The sequence below is a fragment of the Callorhinchus milii genome, unplaced genomic scaffold (genome assembly GCF_018977255.1).
Source record: "Callorhinchus milii isolate IMCB2004 unplaced genomic scaffold, IMCB_Cmil_1.0 Scaffold8, whole genome shotgun sequence".
Taxonomy (NCBI): Eukaryota; Metazoa; Chordata; class Chondrichthyes; order Chimaeriformes; family Callorhinchidae; genus Callorhinchus; species Callorhinchus milii.
The window spans coordinates 6,907,949-6,932,038 of NW_024704749.1; the positions used below are offsets into that span (position 1 = coordinate 6,907,949).

The 24,090-nt window shown below is 41.7% G+C and overlaps 2 protein-coding genes across 4 annotated transcripts in view; both read right to left on the reverse strand.

The window, feature by feature from the left end:
* emid1 (EMI domain containing 1) overlaps positions 1-12,836 on the reverse strand; it is a 48,769-nt gene extending 35,933 nt beyond the window's left edge. For all 3 annotated transcript variants that reach the window (XM_007902285.2, XM_007902282.2, XM_007902284.2), the window contains exons 1-3: positions 12,049-12,836; positions 7,460-7,576; positions 6,984-7,087 (exon numbers count right to left, since the gene is read on the reverse strand). In XM_007902285.2, the coding sequence (XP_007900476.2) occupies positions 6,984-7,087; positions 7,460-7,576; positions 12,049-12,269 (442 nt within the window). In that variant the 5' untranslated portion in view covers positions 12,270-12,836. The remainder of the gene's footprint in view (positions 1-6,983; positions 7,088-7,459; positions 7,577-12,048) is intronic.
* A 3,053-nt stretch (positions 12,837-15,889) lies between these two features.
* The window catches only part of LOC103184342 (ABC transporter B family member 1), a 40,219-nt gene continuing 32,018 nt past the window's right edge, over positions 15,890-24,090 (reverse strand). Inside the window, exons 19-20 of the mRNA XM_007902281.2 lie at positions 19,663-19,785; positions 15,890-18,113 (exon numbers count right to left, since the gene is read on the reverse strand). Coding sequence (XP_007900472.1) covers positions 17,913-18,113; positions 19,663-19,785 — 324 coding nt within the window. The 3' untranslated portion in view covers positions 15,890-17,912. The remainder of the gene's footprint in view (positions 18,114-19,662; positions 19,786-24,090) is intronic.

A 24,090-nucleotide genomic window follows, 5' to 3' on the forward strand; every position in this document is an offset into this window, starting at 1 on the left:
GCAGTAAACACACTGGGATCAATCGTCAAATGGCTCAGGTGGCGACCAGCATCATTTCACGCTAACAAAAGTTCCTCTGGCTTCACAGGGACTTTGCAGAGACACACAGACTGTGCTGAAAGAGCCTCCCGCATCATTACAATAGACACACAGTTTGTGGAGCCATTAACCGAAGACTCAAAGGCCTTTTTGTGGCTGGAATGGAACGGGCAGCGTTTTCACAATCTACCACGAGGAACACTTAACCAAATGCCGCAAATTTCACCCCCTCTCCCTCCCTCAAATTAAAAAAATTCAGTCGTACGTGGAGGATAATATACTAATATAACAATCTTCGCATTGGATACAATGCCAATCATGTCAAGAACGTCTCAAAACCCTTCACAGGATTTTACTGTGAAGTGTAGTAACTGTAGGTGAATTTGTAGGTGAACACAGTAGCTGATTTGCGCACAGCAACGCTTATCCACAAACAACCGAGAAGTGAATGACCTGTTTTTAATCTGGGAGTGGGGTGGGGGGGGGAATGTTGGCCTGGAATCTGAACAGAAGAGACGTTTCGGAGAAGTTATGACGATTACTAAAAATAGCAAACTTTTCCGCAGAGCCTTTGTTAAAGGATTTCCTGGTCATAAACATGTTACACAGCTAATTGAACTGAATATGTCACTGTCTCCACAGCTGTTTGCAGAGATGTCGCTGAGCGTAACGCTAATTATTAATGCAGCAAATTAGAGCCCAAATGTGATAATTAACACATCGCCAAAATGTCCAACTCAAAACCGTTCTCAGTTGGACAAGTTTGGCAGTGAAATCTCCCTCCCGCCCCCACCTGAAGTTTGGCACAAAAGCCAGCTCATCCCACAATCACCTCATTTACAAAGAAACATGTGTGTTTCTCCCCCAAAATATACAGTCAATTAATTCACTTTACAGTATATTCTGTGAAGCATTTTGAGACGAGTTGAAGACATGATTGCAGTTGTTGAGAGAACGCCACCCTCTAGGATGTGCGGATTGTTGTTTAATACAGGTTGCTCTCACAATATATTTATATTGTGCATATATAATAAGAAGCCATAGATCAGGGCCATTAGCCCACCTCATTTATTAGCCCATTGAGGAGAGAAAAGCATAACGGAGAGCAGCGCATAGTGAAAGAGAGCGAGGGAGGGAGCGGAAGCCAGAGCTGAGAGACTGATATTTTCAGAGCAAGAACAAAGCAGGGCAAAGCTCAGCGATTTGGAAGAAAGAGAGTAACTGGCGATAAAATAGAGCCTGTGTCCTTTCTCCTTTAGGGAATGAGCCGAAGGCTAATGGGGGGTAGAAGCTTCCTCTCTCACCTCCCTCTTTTCATGTGGCCACAAGCAGAGATATCCATGTGGATTAAGCTCAGGACCCATTTGCTAGTGAATATGTATCTTATATTGTTCCTAACCACTGGCAAAGCAAACCAAAGGCAACACCACAACCAAATACTTAACTACAGGAGTCCTGTGGCATACTGATTAGAGCGTTCGCCTCGCAAGCAAGAGGACCTGGGTTTGATTCCAAGGTGGGGTGAAACCTTAGGCAAGTTTCCTTACTCCACACGCCCTTTTTTACCTAGCAGTAAGTAGGAACCCGTTTGTTAATCGATTGGAAGATTGCTTTCTAAGGGTAATAATTCTTTCAAAGAAAAAATAATAATAACTTGGTCACTCAATCTGTAACTGTTTGTGGGACGCTGCTGTGCACAATTGGCTGCCTCGTTTCACCCACAAAATACACAATCAATTCACTTAACAGTATATTATATTAAGCGCTTTGAGACGTCTTGATGATGAGATAAGGCTCTATATCAAATCCAAGGACTATTATTATTACTAAATCACCCTTCTCATACTTGGTAAATTCTGTACTTTCTTCTAAGTACGACAATTGAACTTGTGTTAGGTTTCGTCTTTGTTTGACTTGTATTAAAATGGTTGGATCAAGTCACTCCCTCCACCGATATCCCCCCCCACCCTCTCTCCTCCCCATCCTCCCTCAGTCTTTCCCATAGCAGTCAGAGGCTCACCCCTTCCCTATCCCACCCTGTACAAAGCTCTGTCAATGAGATTCAGAGTCTCCAAAGGCTGTGTTCACCCTTCAGTGATCCCGAACAAGAGGCTACACACTCACACACATCGCTCCAGCGCCCACCCCCCTCATCCCACCCAACGGAGACAAGTGGCCCGCAAAAAACAGGGATTTCAAACAGATAATTAAATCCTTCCACCCGTTAGTTATCAATCCAGTAATGATCTCATTTGTAGCCAGCCGGCCTCAACAGGCAAATCAAAGACCCCACGAGGGATTTGCGTTAATGCTCCGGTCCTTTCCAGGTCCATGTTACATCGTCATCGCAACAACAACAAGAATAATAATGATGCTGATCGTTGCATTTGATATAGCACCTTATTACTTCGTTGAGACGTCTCAAAGCGCTTCACAGAATACACTGTAAAATGGCTTGACTGTATTTTGTGGGCGAAACGCGGCAGCCAATTGCGCACAGCAGTGTCCCTTTTTTTAAAAAATATGTAACCCCAATGGCTGCCCCCAGCTGAGATAGAGAAACTCAGCACAACCTAAACTTGTGGACAGCTGCTCTCACAGGAAGTGCCTTCACTTAACCCGCGGAGGGGTGGGTGGGGGGGGGGGGGAGGGAGGTGGGGAAGGAAGAGAAACTTGTTTCCTCTTCCAAAAATATTCCTTGGCAGTAAAATGTATGTGCAAACTTTGACAATGCCAACATCCATAAGGAAGAAAACACTGGGAAGGAAAATATGCAATTGTGTGTAAGTTGGTGAGCGTCCAGCCAGCTAAATGAAGTTACTGTACGTGTGTCCGTCCTTACAGAAATAAACAGTGCGAGGACAAGCAAACTAGCCACCACAGAGAGCACTCACCCTTAGGACATCAGATAAAGCACCAGTGTTTTAAATTTCAGCATCTGCCTCTGCATATTCCAGGTTCTCTCTCTCTCTTTCGTTCATTCACTCTCTCTTACTTTCTTGTTCGTTCATTCTCTCTCTCTCTCTTTCTCTCTTTCATTCTGACGCTCTGTTCGTCCTTCTCCTTTCACAGTGAACTCCCACCATTTTCCACAACCGCAGGAGGGTTCGTTAGCCTGCCATGCCGAGGTATTAATTCGAAACGCAAACAGAGACTTAATGCAATTACACAAATCATTTCCGACTGCCCAGTTGCAGCAATCCATTCGTCCTATATAACAGTGGAAACCCATCCAAAACCAACCCCACCCACTGTCCTCCGCCTTCAGGACAAGTCACCGCACTTCAAAGTAATTTACTCCGAGACATCGCTGAACGATAAAATGTGACATCCGAAGAGAGTCTTAAACCACTCATTTCGTTACTCTCCTCTCCCTCCATCTGTGGGCATTTGCTTCTAAACGCAGTTTATTTGCTTAAACATTAAGACCGATTTAGAGAATGATGGATTGCTCTCCTTTTCTCTGTCAAAGAAAAACTTTGAGGGACAGAGAACGAGAAAAGCAAAAAGGGAATTAAATGAAAGATGAACTACAGTATGTGGCACAGCGAGGCAATTAGTTACAAGAGAGGTTACATCCAATGTGGGCATTAAAACGGTGAAAGTTTTTTTTGTAAAGAGATCAGAAGCTACAATAAACTTCCTAAAAAGTTAATTTTCACCTGCATTGACCTGTCTGTTCACTGTACATTAAATCTTGTTGGTTGGGTATGTGTGCGCGCATGTGTGTGTGTGTATGTGTGTCTGCGTAGTGTGCACAAAAGAGTAAAAGAAGTAGTGACATCGGTGGTGTTTCCCGCACATGGCGATCACAGGAAATTATGTCAGTGTCGACCGACAAACGGGAAGATGGTGAAAAAATAATCCTTGGGTTTGATTCAATGCCTTTCACGTCAGGAGGATGTCACAAAGCACTTCACAGGATTCACTGCAAAGTGTAGTGACTGTGCATTTGCTAGGCAAACTCGGAAGCCAACTTGCGCACAGCAAAGTTCAAGTGAATGAGAGTCCAAATGAAATGAATGGGCTATTTTACGGGGGAGGAAGGGAATGGGGAAGAAAAGGTTGGCCAGGGACACTGAGAGAAAAAGTTCCTTTTCATTCCCTCGTCTTGTTTTATTAGACTGGAACGAGTCGGTGGGTGATGCTCATTAAAATAAAACGAGCGATTTTAAAGATAAAATCTCAGACAGACTGTGGTTGACTTACAGTCAGTCAAAGGTTCGCTTTGCGTAATCTATCCTTGGCCATCATAGAGTAGAAATGGTCACGACTCCCCTAATCTCTCCTATTCTCGAACACTGCCCAGCTTGTTTAATAAGGGGCTCGAAAGACTTGCCAGTCAAGAGTTTACATTCACTATCAGTCTGCAGATCGAACTGAGTGAGTGGGTTTGCACGCACCATTTCCCAACTAAATATTCCTCCAATCTTATATATAACCCTAACCCTAATCTTATTCTTTTATATGTATTTGTGTGTATTTTGTGGGCGAGATATGGCAGTCAATCGCGCACAGCAGTGACCCACAAATAGTCGTGGATTGAATGAACAATTTATTTTTTTTGGAGATTATTACCCATGGAAACAATTCCGCGAATCGACTAACAACCACTAGGTAAGTAGAGTAAAGAAACTTGCCTCTACCCAATATGCTACGGGTTATATAAGGCGGAATGTTAATAATAATGATGATGATAACAATAATAGCATTGAGGTAACAGTCAGCGTGTAAAAAGTTGGGCAGATATCCAGGCTTAGAGGGCTGGCTCCAGTCCAGCTCTGTCTTTAATCGCCTCGGGAATCCAGCTCTGCAAAATGTCTAATTCCCAAGCTTTCAGCTCGCTGGCTGCTCACCAACCTCACAGCTCAGCCATTAAGGCAGTGGTGAAAGGCGGAGGTGACCAGCGCAGAGTAAAAGTTCGCTGCTTAGTGCTTGGTACTTAGTTAAAGTTGGCTCGATTCCCTCCCCCTCTCCCCACAAGACTTCCCCAATGTACTGAACTAACACTCTGCAAACAATTTTTGTTCCGAGGATAAAAACACCGGTGTTGTGCTAACAGAACCGCTCAGCGACCAAACTGAAGCCGCTGACACAGGCTCCGATGTTTTGGCAAGTTCTCTCTCTCTCCCCCACCAATGTTGAAACAACATCATCCACTGGGTATGACATCGTTGCCGGACACAAGGAGTTTTTCTCTCTCTCTCTTTCTTCCTCTCTCTTCCCTCCCCGTGTCTTGGCTGACAATCCCAAGATTTGATCCCTCAAATTTTTTTTTTTAAAAATTACTAATTTGGTCACTGAATCCACAACTGTTTGTGGACACTGCTTTGTGCAATTGGCTGCCGCATTGCACCCACAAATATACAGAGTCAATTCACTTTACAGTATATTCTGTGAAGCGCTTTGAAACATCGAGAACATGTGAAAAGCGCTATATCAAATGCAAGGATTATTATTCATTATTATTTCCCCTCCTCCCATTCCCCTAATTTAAAGAAAAATTGGTCATTCCCTTTCACGGCTGTTTGCGGGGACGTCGCGATGCGCAAATTGGCTGCCTTCGTTCATCTACTAAAAATGCACAACAACAACAAATTAGATTTACACATCGAGAGGACGTCCCGAGGCACTGGATAGTGAGGGATTTGGACCTGAGCTGGGGGTTGGAGAACAGAAGGGGCAGAAGGCAGGGAGGGAGGGGTAAGAGTAGGTAGGTAGTAGTAGCAGTATGATATATATATCTATCTACACACATACACACACACACACACACACAAAGAAAGTCCTGTGAAGCGCCGCAAGACATCGACAAGGTGACAAGATGCTGCATCAAAGGCAAGGATTATTATTGTTATCCTATCGCCAAGCAATCCGACCCCAGAGATGATCAAAGCTCTGCACAGTAGTGCGACTAACAGGCAACGTGCCCACATGACAACACGCTCGATTTTACGCTGGGTAATTGGAACCAGATAGTGATCTCATCGCTAGACAGCGGGCGGGTCACTGGTTATTTAAGGCTGCCTTGTGGTTGGAGATGAAAATAATGCAATGTTTACATGTTGGGGGGTGGGGGGTGCTGTTAGAAGTGATGTACGTGTACAGGTAGAGAAGGGCAATTATAGCAGAGTTACAGCAAAAGCCACCCCACCACTGCTAAAGCGTTTTAAGTTACAAAATGAATGATGCAAAGTGTTTTGCGAGACACAGACAACTGGAAAGGAAGCAAATATTGTTACAGTTAACAAGTCGCGCTGTTTTCTTTTAAGGCTCGTTTCAAAACAGCTGTTGACAGTGTAGTGAACAGAGCTCTCACCCTCACACACAACAACACAACGAGAGGAGAGACAGACCGACAGAGAGAGAGAGAGAGAGAGATAGAGAGACCAGAGGCTTTCAGCAGATGTCTATAGCAGCTGTAAAGCTTCTCTGGGTCAACTAACACCAGTTTCAATGTCAATCTGTCTCCCGTCTGCTAACACATTTGACTTCAAACTTCACAGGATCGGTTCAAAATGAAGAAGTCCGTTCGGCCCATTTGATCTCATCCCTACAGAATATACCTAATCCCACCGTCCTCCCACTACGGCCTTCCGGCATTCCTAGCCTCAGCCATCCTTAGTGGCAACCCCATCTCAGTTGTTCATTACCCTCTGAGTAAAGGAATACTTCCTGACTCCTGCCGCAAAATTGTCCTTGCAACTCTATAAACCTCTTAATGCTCTATCATCTTAATGCATCATTCCTTTTGACCTTGAGTTCATCGACAGCCAAATGGCAAAACTACAGCCTTGTGGGTGGAGGGTCGGATAGAACCAGCTTCCGCAGCTGTGTGGGGCGTGAGTGTGTGTGTGGGGAATAGGAAGGAGTGGGGTGGGGGGGGGGTGCACGGGTGGGGAAGGAAGTGGCCGTTGAACCACACTGACTATCAGGTTCCTCACCTTCCTCGCAGCTCGTCCCTCTGAAACCAGCGCAGCACCTCCACTCCATCGCCGTCACCGTTTTGTACGTCAGCCGGTATGTCGGCCGCAACACCGCCCTGTAACTGCAGAGGTTTGTTTTTTGCCATATTACGTTTTATATCAATTGTTTTCATCAATCGATCGGAAATCAATCGGAAACCAACCAATCAATCAAAACCAATCAATACCAATCAAAAAAATCAATCAACGCAAATCAATTGTCATGGAGTTCTGAAACCGCCGGTTTTGCAATCCGCTGCATCATCAATCTCGAAACGCACACGGATTGAGTGACACAGAGTGATCGTGGCATGGGAAACTGCGCTCAGAACACCCCCTCCACCGGGCCGGTCCCTTTCGAATCCGAGCAGTGAGCCTCCCCCACCCCCAATACCACACAGCGGATACAACCAACACTGGAAAGGAGGAGGAGGCAGCCACAGGTGTAATCTTACCTGATGCCACTTGGGCAGCCCAGAGGCCACCTGCAGCTCTGGTAAACTCGCTGCACGTAGGTCCCATTCTGCACTTGGCAGGAGATGGTTTTCGTGACCGTGTAAGGGCACCAATTCCTATTCACAAGGGAGGAAAAGAAGACTCTTTTTAACACACATGGCCGTTGGTTGGAATACCCACGTTTTCTTCGGCCAGCCAGGTGTCTGACACATGCATAAACCCATCACTATGCTAAAGAGTCTCCAAAACAAGCTGAGAATTCCATGCATCCCACCTCCACATCGAAATTCCAGAGATAGATTATTGGAAAGGAATGCGCTCTCTCTCCCTCCCTGGAGAGACACATCCTGTTTACCTAATTCCGGAAAGTATTAGGCCCAGGTTATAATAATAGTTGTCAAAAGCCAAGGCTTGGGCGAGCCCAGAGTGTGTGTTGGGGTAACTGCTGGAGTCGAACCAGCTAAAAACACATAACTTGTCATTGATATCGCTGTCTGGCAAGCTTTCCAGCTAGGACCACCCCACCTGTCATGGCTTTGGCTTGCAGGGTTAGCAGGATCCCTAAGCAAATAGTTAAAAATCCGTCTCAAAACCTCTAGATCACAGTGGTGGCCAACCAGTACTAGTCGAGGTGAGTCTGTGTTAAATCAATATTTTGTTTCCAGTAACTACTGAATAGAGATATTTATGATGCAGCCATAAATCAAGAAATATTCAATGAAGACTTTTTTTTTTGTTTGGCCAACCAACAAGGCTGGCCATCACTGCTCTGGAGAATAATCCAAGGTGGTTTGGAGAGGTTAGATTAAAGCACTCTCCACATTTTGCTGAGGAACGAGAGGCAGTCACTGCCCTTCACAGTGCAAACCTGTCAACAACAATTGGATTTAATACTAATAATCCTTGCATTTGGTATGACTGCTTATTGAGTCTTTGAGATGTCTCAAAGCTTGAGAGGAGAGTGCTCTAACCAATATTGTTATAGCTCCCCTCGTGCAGGGTAGCGTCCCAGAACTCTTCATAGTGGCGGAGCACAATGCCGAGCTGGGGGAGGTGATCGTAGACACGGTCGAAGAGGAAGGTCTTCAGACAGAACCTGCAGCTGGGGAAGGAGGGGCCAAGGCAAAGGATTGAGGGAGAGTGTTCCTGAGTTTGGGGGCGTAGTAGCTGAAAGCGCCGCCACCGATGGTGGAAAAAAGGGTACAAGGAAAATACAGGAGGCCAGAGCCAGTCGAGCGGAGGCAACAGGTAGTGGGTTGGAGAATAAGCAGGTCGGAGAGGTAGGGAGATGAAATACTGTCAAGTGCTTTAAGACTTGAATGGTAATGTGTCAAAATGCAAGGGGAGGATTATTATTGCTGCTCACTAGAACATTGCTCACACACTGCTCCAGCAAAGCACCTCACATCAATAGCAAACAGTTAAGCCTTCCTGACGGGCACAATTCCACATTTGCTGGTTTGGAAGCTATTAGTAAAACGTGTAATGTAAACATGCCAGTCAAAGTGAACTGCACTCAAGTTTCTTTCTAGCTCTCCTCCTCCCCCCTTATTAAACCCCAGTTCTTGGGTGGTCTTGCCAAAGCTAAGACAGTTAAAAGGTCAAATCCTCGAGTATATTAAACTAGAGATTTACAATTCAATACAATTTTCATTTACGTAGCGTAGCGCCTTCCATGTCAGGAGAGCTTCTCGAAGTGTTCAACGCTGCTGGCTGGGGGGGGGGGGGGGGGAAGGAGAGGGAAGGATAACCGAAAACGCAAAGAGGTACGTCTTGAGATGGGTCTCGAACGAGGCGAGGGTGGGAGCAAGTTGGAGGGAATCCGGACCCAATGGCTGATAGCCAACCCAACAACAGTGGGCCAGAGAGACTGGGAAATATGAAGCTGGTAATTGTTTCTGAGTCAAAAGAGCAGCCGGGATGGTAGTGTGCTATAATTTATTTAGTGGAAACTGTAAAAATAAATGCAAAGTGATATCATTTAACACGCATTTGTCCTGTGGTGTTTGGTTAATGGATTATAATTGGGAGTTTAATGGATAAATGTGTGGCCATGTATGAAAAATAATAGGCTTTCTGTGCACACTCCTGTCTTGTCTGTGTGTCTTTCCCTTCCATTCATCTCGCTCCTGTGTACTGTTGGAGAGCTTACACGCCAGAGATCGCCAGGGACGCTGCCTGACTTCATTCAAAAAAAACTTGGCAGAACTACAAAGGGCACTGCAGGACTTCACCCGCCCTTGCCAAATGCCAACCCCCACCCTCCTTCTCTCCCAACGCTCTCCACCACAGCAATGTGCCAGCAGTGTTGGCAAAGAAAATAATCAAGAACATACAACTCTCCACTGCATCCTGGCCCTGAATAATAACCCAGCAAATCAATGTTGCACGTCTGTTAGTAATAACCTACAATTGTAACCAAATGGGTTTAAGTCACTCCAATTCAATCCGTTGAAAATACATTTTGGCTGAAATGTTCTTTTTGGGGGGGGGAAAAGCGGGAGAGGAGGGGACTTTTTTTAGTTGATTAAGGACTAACTCTTAAAACAAAGACTGGGTGATTAGCATTGACTATCACTTGGTTAAGGAAGACTTTGCTTATCTTAGTGAGGAGAGAGGTGGGCAAAAATATTAAATGGTTATCCCATCCCCTCAGTCCAGTGAGTTGGTATGAATGAGAGAGAGGTGGTAGAGAAAGGGAAAGGGTGAGAAAGAGGGTGAGAGAGAGAAAAAGAGAGGGGCAGTGACTGTGTGTGAGAGGGAGAGAGATGGGGGTGGGGGGCTGTGAAAGAGAGTCGGGGGAGAGAGAGAGGATGAGTGAGTTTGAGAGAAAGAGTCGTGAGTGAGTGTGAGAAAGAGAGAAGATTCAAGTGTACTGGTCCCAGGGAAAGTAGTGTTCAACTCCCCCCCCCCCCCCCCCCATCACCTCCTCACATCTCTCCATCAAGAGAAACATTGCCAGTACAGTACACTGACATCAACCCCACAACAGATAGTCAAACAATCCACAAAGCCAAAGCCAGCATTATAAAGTTTAGCTGCCACTTTTGTTTTGCTGCAGACTGGAGGCATACTTGGCTGTAGATTTCTATGCTGTCCCTCACTTATAAGCCTTTAGGAAGGAAGTTTGGCCATTTCTGCAAGTATGGATGGGAGGGGAGGGTTGGTTGACCTCGATATCTTCTCTTCCCCCTCGGCTCGAAAGGAAGGAGACATTTAAAAAGGATAGCAAGAAGGGGTCAGGGGCCTTGGGCAGGTTTCCAATGTTAGATGTTACACTAATAAACTGAGGCTGCTTAATTATATTACTGCAAGTTTCATCGTTGGTGTCTGCGTTGCAAAAAGTTTTAATTTTATTTCTGCAAAAAAGCTTGTAAAAGAACCCCCCCACCCCTCGCAAACCCCAACCCCCCAAACCCCCCAAAAACAACAGCTCACTACTTTCCTGAACAGGTCAATCATTTTACAAAGTCACTGTTAAACAAGGTGTGGGTGTCTCAAGCCAACAGCCGATTGAGAGACAGACACACACACACACAGAACCAACAACAACTAATTGCATTTACACAGTGCCTTTCACATCAGAAAGATCACTGGAGAGTTAAGGGTTTGAACCCGAGCCGGGTGTTGGAATCAAGAGAGGTGGAGGGTGGTGGTGGTAAGTGGATGACCGAAGGCACAGTCAAAGAGGAAGGGCTTGAGACGAGATGGAACCAGAATCCATTACACAGATCCCCAGCCAAAGTCATTTCCATCCTGCGGGCTGGCATTTTATTCAGAACACATGGAAGCGGGCGAGTTAGGCAAGTCTCGTATTACGCAGTGGGGGGAGGGAGTTGGGGAGTTTTTTTTTTACACAGTCGTTTTATATATAGACAGATCAGGGGACAGGGCATATGATACAATCCAAATTTGTAAGCACTTGTTACAAATCCTTGGGAAGAATGTTAATTTTGTTAGACAATACAAAAAATGTTAGTTTTTCTAAAAAAGTAAAACAAATAAACAAAACTGCTTAAACGCTTCATCGACTGCATATTGGTGGGAGTTTTGTGGTATCTCAAGAGATCTGAATTATGGGGAACGAATACTCACTCACTCCAGCATTGTACAGTACAGAACTGACATCTGACTGATTCTTTAATTAAAAAAAACACAATCACAACTTGCTTTTTATATTATATTCCCTGTACAACTTTACCCTCGGGTTTTTCTGTTTTCATTTCCAGGCATATCAAAAGCACTTGTCCCAACAATTTTCACAATATGCCTTTGTAAGTAAACACACCCACACATACCAGGGATGGATTAAGGACACTGCTGTGCGCAATTGGCTGCTGGAGGTCACCTACAAAATATAGTCAATTCACTTTACAGTATATTCCCTGAAGTGCTTTGAGAACGATGTGATTGAAGCACAGCACCAAGTGCAGGAATTCTTATTAATAATATGGATTAACCTCGCTTTAGAGCAACCAGCTAACCGCTTTAGGAAGGAAAATAAAGAGCTCGAGTTAATTCATTCAATTCATTAATTTCATTACTTACTCAATCAATTAATTAATGAATGAATAATAAATCCGTTTACCTTCGATTGAGAAACCCAGCTGCCAATTGATCTTTGCTGGTCTGTAGGGTCGATGGATATTTGTACTGAAAACCTGTCCCCCAAGAAGGGCAAACGAGAGGGACTATGTACAGAAGGAAGAAAGTGAATTGAAAACCTCTCCACGATGCCAGACACCACTGAAGACTTCTGAAAGTGTTGGTGTTCACAGCCACAGTAATGTCCTTCACGGTGTTCAGCATTATTCCTGGTCTTTGATGCTCCCAATGTTATTATCTCCAGCACTCGTTTTAAAAAAAACAGTCTCTCTCACTCTCTCTCTCGTGTGGGATTTTAACAAGAGTGACTTTTCACTGGGTCAGGGGGAAATAAAGAGGGGTGATGGAGGGGTTTAAAAAAAATTCTTAAGATTGCCCACAGCAAAACAAATCAAGTGCTTAAATCGTACACATACACACACACACACACACACAATGCCCAGTTAATTGCAGACGTCAACTGGAGCTTTAAAGATGTAGCCACTCATTGAGAGTTGGTTACAATCTGCAAATGGCTTAAAAACTGGAATGGGAAATAAAGGCAGATTTGATGATGTTCACCTCACACACACACACACACACCACACACACACCCCCAGTGTGTGTGTATCTCCAGGAGGTATTGGGATTGAGCTCTTTCTGATGGGAGTGCTTAGCTGAGACAGCATCAGACCTTTCCTTTTCTTTTCTCCCCTCCTCTCAGTAGATTAGCGACAAATCAAGTTCCACACACATCCCTCCCTCCAGCTCAATCCCACCCCCTTTTATTCACCCACACAACAAAACCTGAACTGCCTTATTTTATATATTTTAAGGATTGCACAAGTTTTGCATCTCACGACCTGACTCTTCCCCCATTCTCTCTCTCCCCCCCACCCACTCCCACCCACAACACACAACCAACACTCAACCAAATCTTTGTCATACTTATTGTAAGTATCTCGGTATGTTCAAGCTACACGTTTAATCTTGTTCAGGAGAGAGAGAGAAAGAAAAGAAAGAAAGAAAGAAAGAGGGGTGGGAGAGATTTGAAAATCAACTGACCACTTCTACATTAAATGATACTCGAGGCGAAATACTTGCCCCAAGTTGTAAAGTTTCCATCATAAGTGACCCCCAGAGTTTTGCGGTTACTTTGCCAGCAACTTTTATAAAGTTTTATGACATCGTCAATGGATAGTGTTTCTCCTAGCAGTCTTGTTAGAGGGCGCTATTTAGGCTTTTGTAAATATAAAAACTTTTCTTCCCCCATCCCACACACACACACACCACTCAAAACTAGACTTCAAACTGAAGACACTAAACAGATCACACTCCACTCTAACCAATCCCACTTAAAGGCGACTCGTGGAGTCCTGTAACTCAGTGGTTAGAGCACTCGCTTTGCAAGCGAGAGATCTGAGTTCAATTCCAGGCAGAGGGCGAAACCTTGGGCAAGTTTCCTTACTCCACACACAGCCCTAATAATAATCCCTCCAAAACCAAAAACAATAATAAAATTGGTCATTTTCAATCTACGACTGTTTGTGGGACATTGCTGTGCGCAATTGGCTGCCGCGTTCGCCCACAAATATACAGTCAATTCACTTTACAGTGTGTTCTGTGAAGCGCTTTGGGACGTCCTCCCGACGTGAAAAGCGCTATATCAAATGCAAGGAATATTATTATTATAATATCACTTTTTTTTGTGAATCTTGAGTGAATTAAGTGAATCTCAGAAATCTACAACTACTTTCTGCCCACACAGCAGGTATTGTTATTGAGTGTTGGGATTATTTTTTTTGGCCAACATCTATTTCAATTAAACAGCAATCTCAAGAGAGACCGACTTGGCTCAGACACAAAGCTAGATTCTTGCTGCACTGTATTTGTGTATTCCCGTTTGCACGAGAATATTTACAGTGCTTTTAAGATCCATTTCTATTGAGTCGTGCTAATCTCTATTTCAAGAGAAAGTGTGTGGAGATGAAGCCACTTGGGGCGTGTTGTGGTGAATGAGATGAACAACGAATGCACGAGCATTAGATCATTGCCTACACGTGTTCTCCACTACTCGTTAGTGTGTTTGCTGCAGTTTCTTGAAATCTTCTTACAAGCTATAAAACAACTGCCCTGGCAATTGTATTTTTTTTCACATATAAAAATGTTTCATCCCAAAATATAGTCAATTCACTTTATAATATATCCTGTGAAGCACTTTGAAACATCTCAACAATGTGATGAGGTGCTATATCAAATGCAAGTATTATTATTATTGCTCTTATTTTGAGCAATTATTGTAAAATAAAAATCAATCCTTGCAATTGATGCAGAGAGCCTCATCGTGTTGTCAAAGCGCTTCACAGAATCTTTCACCATAAAGTGTAGTGACTATGCATTTGTTAATCAAACTGTGCATTTGTATTAGATGAATTTTAAGATTTATTACCAAAAAAATCATACAGAATGAGTGAATCGGACTGGAATGCACAGTGTCTCAACGTGATGACATGCAACCACAATGAAAGCCCTGAATTTCCATTTGCAGAGCTGGGGGGCACAGGCTGAGCGTTCTCAAGCAATATTCACTCTGTCATCTTACTAATATAAATCAAACTCCAATGCCAGTGGATAAATATTTAAGATTAGTGGAAAATTGACTTTGAAAAGAAATGAAAGTTAAATAAAACATGAGCTAAACTGAGGGTGGCGGTATGGAAAGAGATTTAAAGATGTTGAACAAAGATATGGTGGAAGAAATAAATTTTCAGGATTTTCTTGAAGATGAGAGAAGTTGGCAAGGCCAAGTAGTTTTGGAAGAGTTCCAGGAGAGAGGAGTGTGTTGGCTGAAGGCAATGGAGGGAACGAGAGGAGCAAAATGAAAAAAATGCAAAGCTCCCATTCCAGATTTTTTACGAATAATCCTTACTGGAACGTACTCGCATGTGGATATTCAAATTATTATGAGAATAAGGGGGGGTGGGCGGCGGGGCGGGGTGGGTGGGGAAACTAGCTTGGCTATAATGCCCCACAACCCCCAATTGAAAGCCTGTCTCACTCCCTGTCCGAACTTAACACATGTTAAGAACAACCAATATGACTTGGAGAAAGGCCGGTGACTATATCCTGCACAAGTCGCCTTTAGAAGGAAATTGGAAGCGCGAAAAACTTTTAGATGTGCTGGTCAGCTAACTTGCATTTATATAGCGCCGTTCACACAGGGTAGGGTCCCAGAGTTTGCGCACTCATGTACGTACGTGTGTGAAAGAGCGAAGACTAGACCTGAGTTTTCATTTCAGGTCAAGTGCCTAAAATCCAGGTTTTCCAATCAAAAACAAATTCCTCATCCCAGACAAAAGCAAATAATCAATACCATCCTTTAGTAATATACATCCCCCACATTTATCAAGAGATATTGTTACACATTAACAACGTGCTGGTTTCAAGGTAAACTAATTATGGGAAACAAATTGTTATGTTGAACTGCATTTGCTGACTCAACAGAATGCTTTAACATACTCCACTGCCGGAATTAATAAACCACACCTGTTAGCAGTTGTCTTAATATCACAATTAGTTGTGAGGCTTTTTACTAGAATGGATACTTTTTACAAGGCTGGTCTGGTATAAATTTTACCTGAGTAACAAGCTGCGACATGACGTAATAAGATCCAGAAGCAGCCAAGCAAGCGTTAACCAAAAGCTAGTGATTCCGATCGTTGCATGAAGAATTCCTACAAGTTCAAGGCGTTTCCCTTTTGCAGATCTGTTTTTCGCTTTTCCTCCAATTGTGACTTAGTTAACAGGTTAAATAGGGTTCGTAAACAGAAAATAAGGTTCAGGGATGATTGGTAAATGTTTTATTTTAATCTGGATGTATGAAAACTAAGCTTCCACAGAAACATTCAGATGCACAGTATAAGAGGAATAAAATACCTTACATTTTATATATATATATGTGTGTCAAGGGAACACAGGCGACAATAAAAGATCAATTACAAAAGGTGATTCTCTACTGGCATGTACACAGTCAGAATGAGACTTAGTTTCAGTGTTACTATTGGTAATATCTATTAGGAAATCCAAGTAATTTCTGCCCTGCTCAAGGGCAGATTAATTAACATACTTTTTGCACAATTCACGAGTTTCTGAAAAGCTTTAACTTTACTTCTACTGCTACCAAACTAATGACTTGCAACTAAATTCTGTGGCAGATGAGGTAATTTACGGCATGGATTAATAGTGCAAAACTGAAACATTCAGTAACTGTCTGGCTGCTACTCCAAATCTGTGGTTACTTTTATATTAATTTCAAATAAAACTTACAACACCATTCCAAAGTTTAATTAACAAACGTTACAATTTCCCTTTTGATTGGATAAAGTGCACATTAAGACAATTGCACACAATAATCACCATTTAACTTTTTTTATAAAAAATTCTCTTAAACATATAGACAAAATAAGCCTCTGATAGCTAAAATCTTGTTCGATGCCTGACAGTCAAGGTGAGCTCTGTTTTGATTTGTACAGGTCCTATTGCCACAAGACTAATGGTAACAGGCCAACACAATATTAAAAAAAAGTGCACCTTAGTTGAGACAATTGAAGTGTTGACAGAGACGATACAATTAAAACGACTTAATTTTGGCATGATCTACCCATCACTGGAGCACCATTTCCAGAGTGATGCAGTACAATTTATCTGCAGTCTTTCTCAGTTTTATGCAATGGACTGAGAAACAAATAATGCAATGAAAAACCAAAAGCAATAGATTAAAGCAGGTTTGGGATTTACTAACTCTTTTCTTTATTCCCCCCCCCGATTAGTTTTTCATTCAACAGATGAAACAATGAATATGTGACGATTCACAACTGGAGTTGGTAACCAGGGCTATGTCGCTCTTAATACGTCCAATCTAACTCCATTTGGAATATACTTCCTGGAATGACTCACAGTGGAATGTCTCCAGTTACCTATTACTATTATAAACTGTTGGAGATTAGGCCTCGATATGCACACACACACACGCCAATGAAAATGAAAGCCATGCGTTGAATATTTCTTTAGGCATAACTCCCGACAGTTTTCTTAAGATTACAAATGCTGTTTTTTTTCCTATTTCTAACCCATCATTTTTCAAGCAATTTTTAAACCCGCATTCACGAGTTCAGATTGACTTTATAACTGAGGTCCCTCTTCAGTGCCGTAACTAATGGTAGTTAATCGTAGTGTTATTTCACTGTTCACATCAAAAATCACACTTGGGTTTCAGGAACAATGGTAATTTTACGTATTCACAATCCCAACTCAAATCCTACGCAGAATGCCACTTACTTCTCTGATGAGCCATGCACAGTCTTTTTGTAGTAGAAAATAAGCACCTATTTACATTAAGCTCTTCACACCAGCCTGTTGCCATTAGAATGATTTGTATTTCCTTCTTCAATCCCATTTTATTGCATCAGGAGAATGCCTTTTACTAGAGAATGTAATCTGGAACTGCTCATTTTGTGAAGTACAGTGTATGGAACAGAAATAATTTTCTCTGTAATGATGAAATAAAACAAGAAATTATTTCCGTGCAGGACTTTTAACATGAATCCTGCTGGTGGGTAACTGATGTGATTCAGACAAATTGGAGCGGAAACTTGTGAGTTTCTAATGTTTAAGTTTGAATTAAGTTTAGCATAAATAACTGCACCATCCAGTAATGTTTAGCTGATCAAAATTAGCTGCAAGTGTTCAAGGGCGGATGCAGCTGTGGTGTAAATAGGGCTTGTGTCACAGGCTCATTGCCTTTCCTCTTTGGCTAATCGAGGCTGGTTCAAACTCTCCAGTGTTTCCGGATGAATATTAACCAGTTCTTCAGTCTTCCACATCAATACTTGCATTCTTCCAGTTCTTATTCTGTGAGGTTATGAGATTGAAACTGCCGTCATCGCCTCCAAAGTCCGCCGAGCCTGCAGTCAGTTGACGGAGGACTAGTTTCTTGTAAATGCCTCCCTTCTCCAACAGCTCTTTATGGGTCCCGCACTCCACTATCCTTCCTTTCTCCACAACAATCACCTTGATAAAGAATAAAGAATAAAACAATAATAATCCTTGCATTTGATACAGCGTCTTATCACATCTTTGAGACGTCTCAAAGCGCTTCACAGAGTACATTATTAAGTGAACTGACTGTTCATTTTGGGGGCGAAACACGGCAGCCAATTGCGCACAGAAGTGTCCCACAAACAGGTGTGGATTGAGTGACCTATTTTTTAAATATAATAACATGCATTAAAAAGTAATTTTACAGACCTCAGATCAATGCAGAGAGGATGATTTAGACCATTCTTTTGCAGAGCCTGGACTTTGACACACAATGAGAATTTGAGTCTTGGCTAATAAGAGTCGGTTACCAGATTAGAAAACCTGTTGGAAAATAACCTGACGATGCCTTGTGACTTGACAATTACTCAAGGGTAAGTAAGCAGGTGTCTCTAATTATTACATCGAACTGATCCGATTTGAAGAATTCCGCTGCAAACACCTGAATGAATCTATTCACTGTGGTTAAAAAGTCAAGTGGCCGCACTCTGGTGACTTAACCCAAGGGCATCCTGAGGAATGCATCTGCTTTCTATCACTGGTGTCAGTTTGTTTAGTCTGTTTTGAGATTAAATTCTTTTACCACAAAAAAGACTTTGCTTCACCGTTACAGTTTATCAAAATAAGGGGAGGGGAGGGGTGGGAAGACGAGCAGTAAGTAGGGAAGAAAGAACTCTGTTTCATCAGGATCCAGTGTAGAGGGTTTAATTTTCAGGTAAACCAGCTAAGAGTCTCTTTGAGTGCAAAGAGGGTGGTGTTACTGTCAGTTCAGTAGTCTTATCTTTACTCTGCCTGCTCTGAAGGATCTGCTTAATGCAGCGTTGAAGAGAAAGGAGTGCCATTGAACATGGGCCGCTGATGATGCAAGAAGAAGCCTTCCTTGTTAAAACCCAGTACATAACTAACTTCTTAAAAGTATTAAGTATTAGTGAATATAAACCCAAGCGTGAAGATGTTCTTGCTTTTGTGAGAGATTCTCAGGTGAAGTTAATTTACAATGTTACACTGAGATTTACTTCTTTTTGTCAAAAAAACGCCAAAAGATTCTCAACTCGCTTGGCCTTGTATTATCTACTATCCATAGCTGAGAGGGCAGTCATTGTGGCTTCCATTGCACCTCTCGTGCCTTCCAAGAGATATGTGGAGCAACAGGAAGAATTTAGCCTCTCAGTTGCAGTCACCTACCAACTAGCAGTCAGAACTAGTTGAGCAGTCAGGGGCCTGTTCCTGGGTGCCATCTCCACTCAGCATGTGGTAGAGGAAGCTCAGCATGTGGTAGTGAACCAGTGTGAACTGATATTCCACCATCAGGAGGCTAACCTTTTACTAACAGTGAATAAAACCAACTCTGGTTGCAATTTTTATTCTCGATTCTTGCAATATGAAGTAGGGAGAATAAATCAGGTTTTCCGATTTGGCTCTCAGCAGCACAAATGCAGCCAACTCTTTCACTTACCTCCTCCACCCCACCTTGCCCACACCAAGCTCTTTTACCAAAATGCTTTCCTTTTCTCAAACTTACCTTGGAGGCATTTCTTACAGTTGAGAGCCTGTGCGCAATTACCAAAACAGTCCTCTCTTGCATAACCCGATCAATGGCCTCTTTCACAAGGTGCTCACTTTCAGCATCTAAGGCACTTGTAGCCTGGTCAACCAGAAAAGAATGCGTTATACAGAATCTGGCATGTTCCAATAATCTGCCTAGTGTTTCAGTGTTCACAAGTTTGATTTAGGAATTGGTAAATGCATGAGCTTATCAGGGTTAATGTAAACCAGAGTAAAAGGCAGTACTTAAAGTCTGATTTGTATTATATCCATTATCTATAGCTACAGGAAACTTATTTCACTCTAGGCAATATTCCACCTTTAATTCACCCAGTCAGAATTTTGTCCATCTCCCCCCTCAACAAATTCTTATTATACTTGTAAGAACAATAGGGTCCTCCTTCAAATTCAGTGTTATTATTCATTGCAAGAAAACTTTCATCACTTTGATGCAGACATATTTTCAATCTGATTCAACAGTCAGACGATTACGCTGCTGGATTTATGCGTCTGGAAAGCACGGCCGGTCTCTTAATACATTAAAGAGGTGAAAGGTCGTCCGGTAGACATTTTTAAAGGTATAAAGTGGTTTAAAATCAGCAAGAATATTCAACCCTTTTGAGATGTGTACTTTGTTGTGGCTGTTCAACCTATTAGCAAGAGTACAAACGTCAAAGAGCAATAATTCATAATGCGTTTAAGAGGAAATCAACTGTGAATACAATGTAACTTTCAATTAGCACAGGAGTTAGAACATACCTATCAGGAGAAGGAGTTGCAATGGACCACAGGTTTAATTACTTGTGGAGATTCAACTGTAGTTTCAAGTCCTGCCAAACTTGGGCCTGATGCCCTTTTATATGATGGAAACAATGAGACAGTTGCAATAGTGGAACAATTTGGAGTTGGAATCTACTTCATATAGAATCTCTTCAAATGGCACATAAAGAGGCAACAAAGAAAATCTCCCTTACTTGCCTTTAACCACTTTGAGACATCTCAAAGCGCTTCACAGGATACACTGTAAAGTGAATTGACAGTACTTTATGGGGAAACAAAATAAGTCACAAAGCTAAATAGATGTATGGATATATGCAGAATTGTGATTTTGTATCTAAAGTTCTTTTTGAAGACTGTGCATTAATACAAAACCATTATTATTTAACCACTCACCACTGTACTGTGGAGACAGCTGAAAACTGAAGTTCAGTTGGATGGAGTAAGTTACATGACAGGGACATTTTTCAGGAAGAGTAGCTACTGCAGAATGCATTTTACAAACCATGATGGTTTACAATCCAATATTTTACTCAACTGGAATCCTGTATTCAATTTTTCCAGTAAGATTAAATGGAGGTTTATAGATACAAGGCACAAATTTTAAGTACAGGACGATAAACGAAAACAGATGCTTTTAAGGCAAACTATTAAGGAAGAACAGCTTACATTCACTTAGAAATTTAGCTTATAGAAGTTACCCAAGTATTTCTTTCTGGACAGTGATTTCATGTAATAATGATACCTTTGGTTAGGAGTTGGCTTAAAGTATGCATCCTTTCCTTCTCCTACCAACCAGTCCTTTTTAAAATATACCAATCCCATCATATCCAATCGTCTGAATCACCATTATTAGCAAATATTAAGACATTTACAAAAAAATTGTAGGATTTTTTGCGCGGGTGAGATTTGGTATGTACAGTGAAATGCAAAAACTGCTTAAAAGACAAGTGGTAGAGTCCTTAATCAGAAAGTCACTTCCAGGAATTATCTGAAGCTACGATGCATTTAGGCATAAAGTATGTGTTTGAAGACTTGAAGGGAAAAAAAAATCTTAAATTCCCACAAATCCATTTCACATATACTTAGCTATAGATATGCTTAACCTCCATTGATTAGAGGCAAATGCTTTGTAATTATAATTGGAAAGTAGTTGCATCCGCCTTAGAACTAATGGGCAGACGTCTGCAGTGCCATCATTCTTTTGCCATATACTTGGTGCACATGATAAAACCTTACAATGCACAATGATTTCTTCCAGCCAAAGCAGGACCAAATCCCTACTTTACAACGCTTTTGTCAAGCTTTTCAAAATCCTGTGTACACACAATGTACAACTTAGAATTGCAGGGATGATTAGCAAATTTTTATTTTGCGAGCTCAGTGAAGAGCATTAAATGTAAAATACTCGGTTCATTATGAAGAGTCTAAAGCAAGAAGCTTTTTAAACTTAATCCTAGCATAAAATTAAATCTTCCGGTTGATCTTTAGCCAAATATATTAAAGCCAAGAAGTGCCTTGACAATTATCTTGTGCCCCTTTGGATACAGAGAAAGCTATATTGTGCGGGACTGTGCCTTTACCTTTTGAAATTGTTCTTTCAGGAACATTTGTGTATTTTTACAAAGGAATTAGTTTGCTGGATTTAAACAGAGATGGTCTACTAAGTACTCTCCTGTTCTTGGGAAACAGGCTTTCTAAAAAGAAGACGTTTTGACTACCTTTCACAAATGTTTTCCATTTGATCTATTATCTGTAGTCAGTTCCCTCTCCCATCTACTTTATTTTGCACGTCCCTTCTTTAAATTTTAAATCCTGGTATGCACATCTCTCAGGCAATGTCCTGCTTTAACCAGGTTTTCCACTATTCCAATTATATTGCACTTTTCATTCAACCTACAATTTCCAATTGTTGAAAACTTGTTCCATATGTTCCTAGCATTCATATCAAAGCGTTAAGCTTTCCTTCATTTTAAAGATTATTTCTCTTCTGTTTTTTTTTGGTTTGTTATTTGCTCTTTCTTTCCCACCCACGATATTTACTTGTAAGAATTTTCTCCTGGTTTTAGCATTACTATCACCACCCTTATGCCTATTCTCTAACCCTTTCCTTTTGCTGTTTAATGATATATGTTTTAATCTATATTTCCTACTTTGCACTCAAATAATTCTTACTTTTTGACCACTCGCCGGGCTTTTATCAATTTCAGAAGTCTTATATTACTCTTCCCATTGAACAATGGTTCCACCATTGGAGGTGCAGAACTTGAGCAGAAATCTTGCCAACCTGCGTCTAATACTTTCCGGAATTAGGTAAGCAGGATGCGTCCTCCAGGGAGTCAGTATGTATTCCATTCCAACAATCTATCTCTGGAAATTCCATGTAAAGGTGGGATGCTTTGAATTCTCAGTTTGGTTTGAATACTCTTAAGCACTGTGATGGGTTTCCGCATGTGAAAATAGACCTTAACCACCATTTTCATTCAATTTCTTAAAAGTACTTATTTCTCTAACATTAATTTGTATACTAGGACCACTACTAAGTACCTTGATTCAGAGAGCAACATTAACACACCTTATTCTTTATACAGTGAAACCAAGAGTCATTTAAACACTGCAATAAATTGCTTAGCAAAGTCTCCAGTGTACAATACACTTGCTCGTCACTAGCTTAAATTCAATGTGAAGTGGACAATACTGCAGGTCTTCTTACACCATCCAATACACATTCACGTTCTAGGGTCTTAAAAATAATGGCCTTTGTTATAGTTCATGTAGCATAATTTTCAAGCATCTGGAAACCTCCACATCAACGAAAGAAGGACTGTAATAGCAAACCCCAATGTTTTTATCTGAAAATTGACTATATCTGGCACATTTCATAATTGATAGCAGATACCTGTGAGTTGCAGGCAGTAATCCAATCTTGGGTTTCGTATGACTAACATAAACTGTGTGAGCTTTGCTCTTGTAGTTTAGGAGGTCACCTGAACCAGGGGATTGGATTACAGTCTTGTAACTCACTTACACGTATCCATTACAAATGTACAACCCTTTCCAAATTCAGAGTTTTAATTGCACAAAGTTTATTTTAGCTTTGCTGTCATAGTAAACCGCAAGCGTTAGATACTTGCTCACTCCAGGTGATCAATCTCTTTAAGGCAGATTAATTGCACCTGATTGAAACCTTGCTGAATGCAACAATCAAGTCAATTTAGGCCATTAAAATACGCCAATCAACTGGAAGATGGAGGGCAAGATGGTTATTAAAATGGAACTGTGCACATAATGCATTTAACAAATTGAACAACCTGTGTTTAAGCAAACATATCAAGTCAAAATGTTGAGTACAGAATCCTCTTGATTTTTTTTACAGGAAATCAATTCCCTGCAAATAAATTTTCACAGCTCTATACCTTTTGAGCAAAAGTCTCCAGAATGGCAAGAGAGTTTGTAATAATGTGCTGAATGTTTAGCTCACTTTTCTCGATAAACTCATGTCCAGAATGCCTTTTTTAAAAAAAACGGGTGCCATGTTTGGAGGAGTTTTAGCATCTTGAAAGGCATCAAATTAATTAGTGCTGCTTCCTGCTCTCATTCACGTCAGGGATGCAAAATGTAAATGACA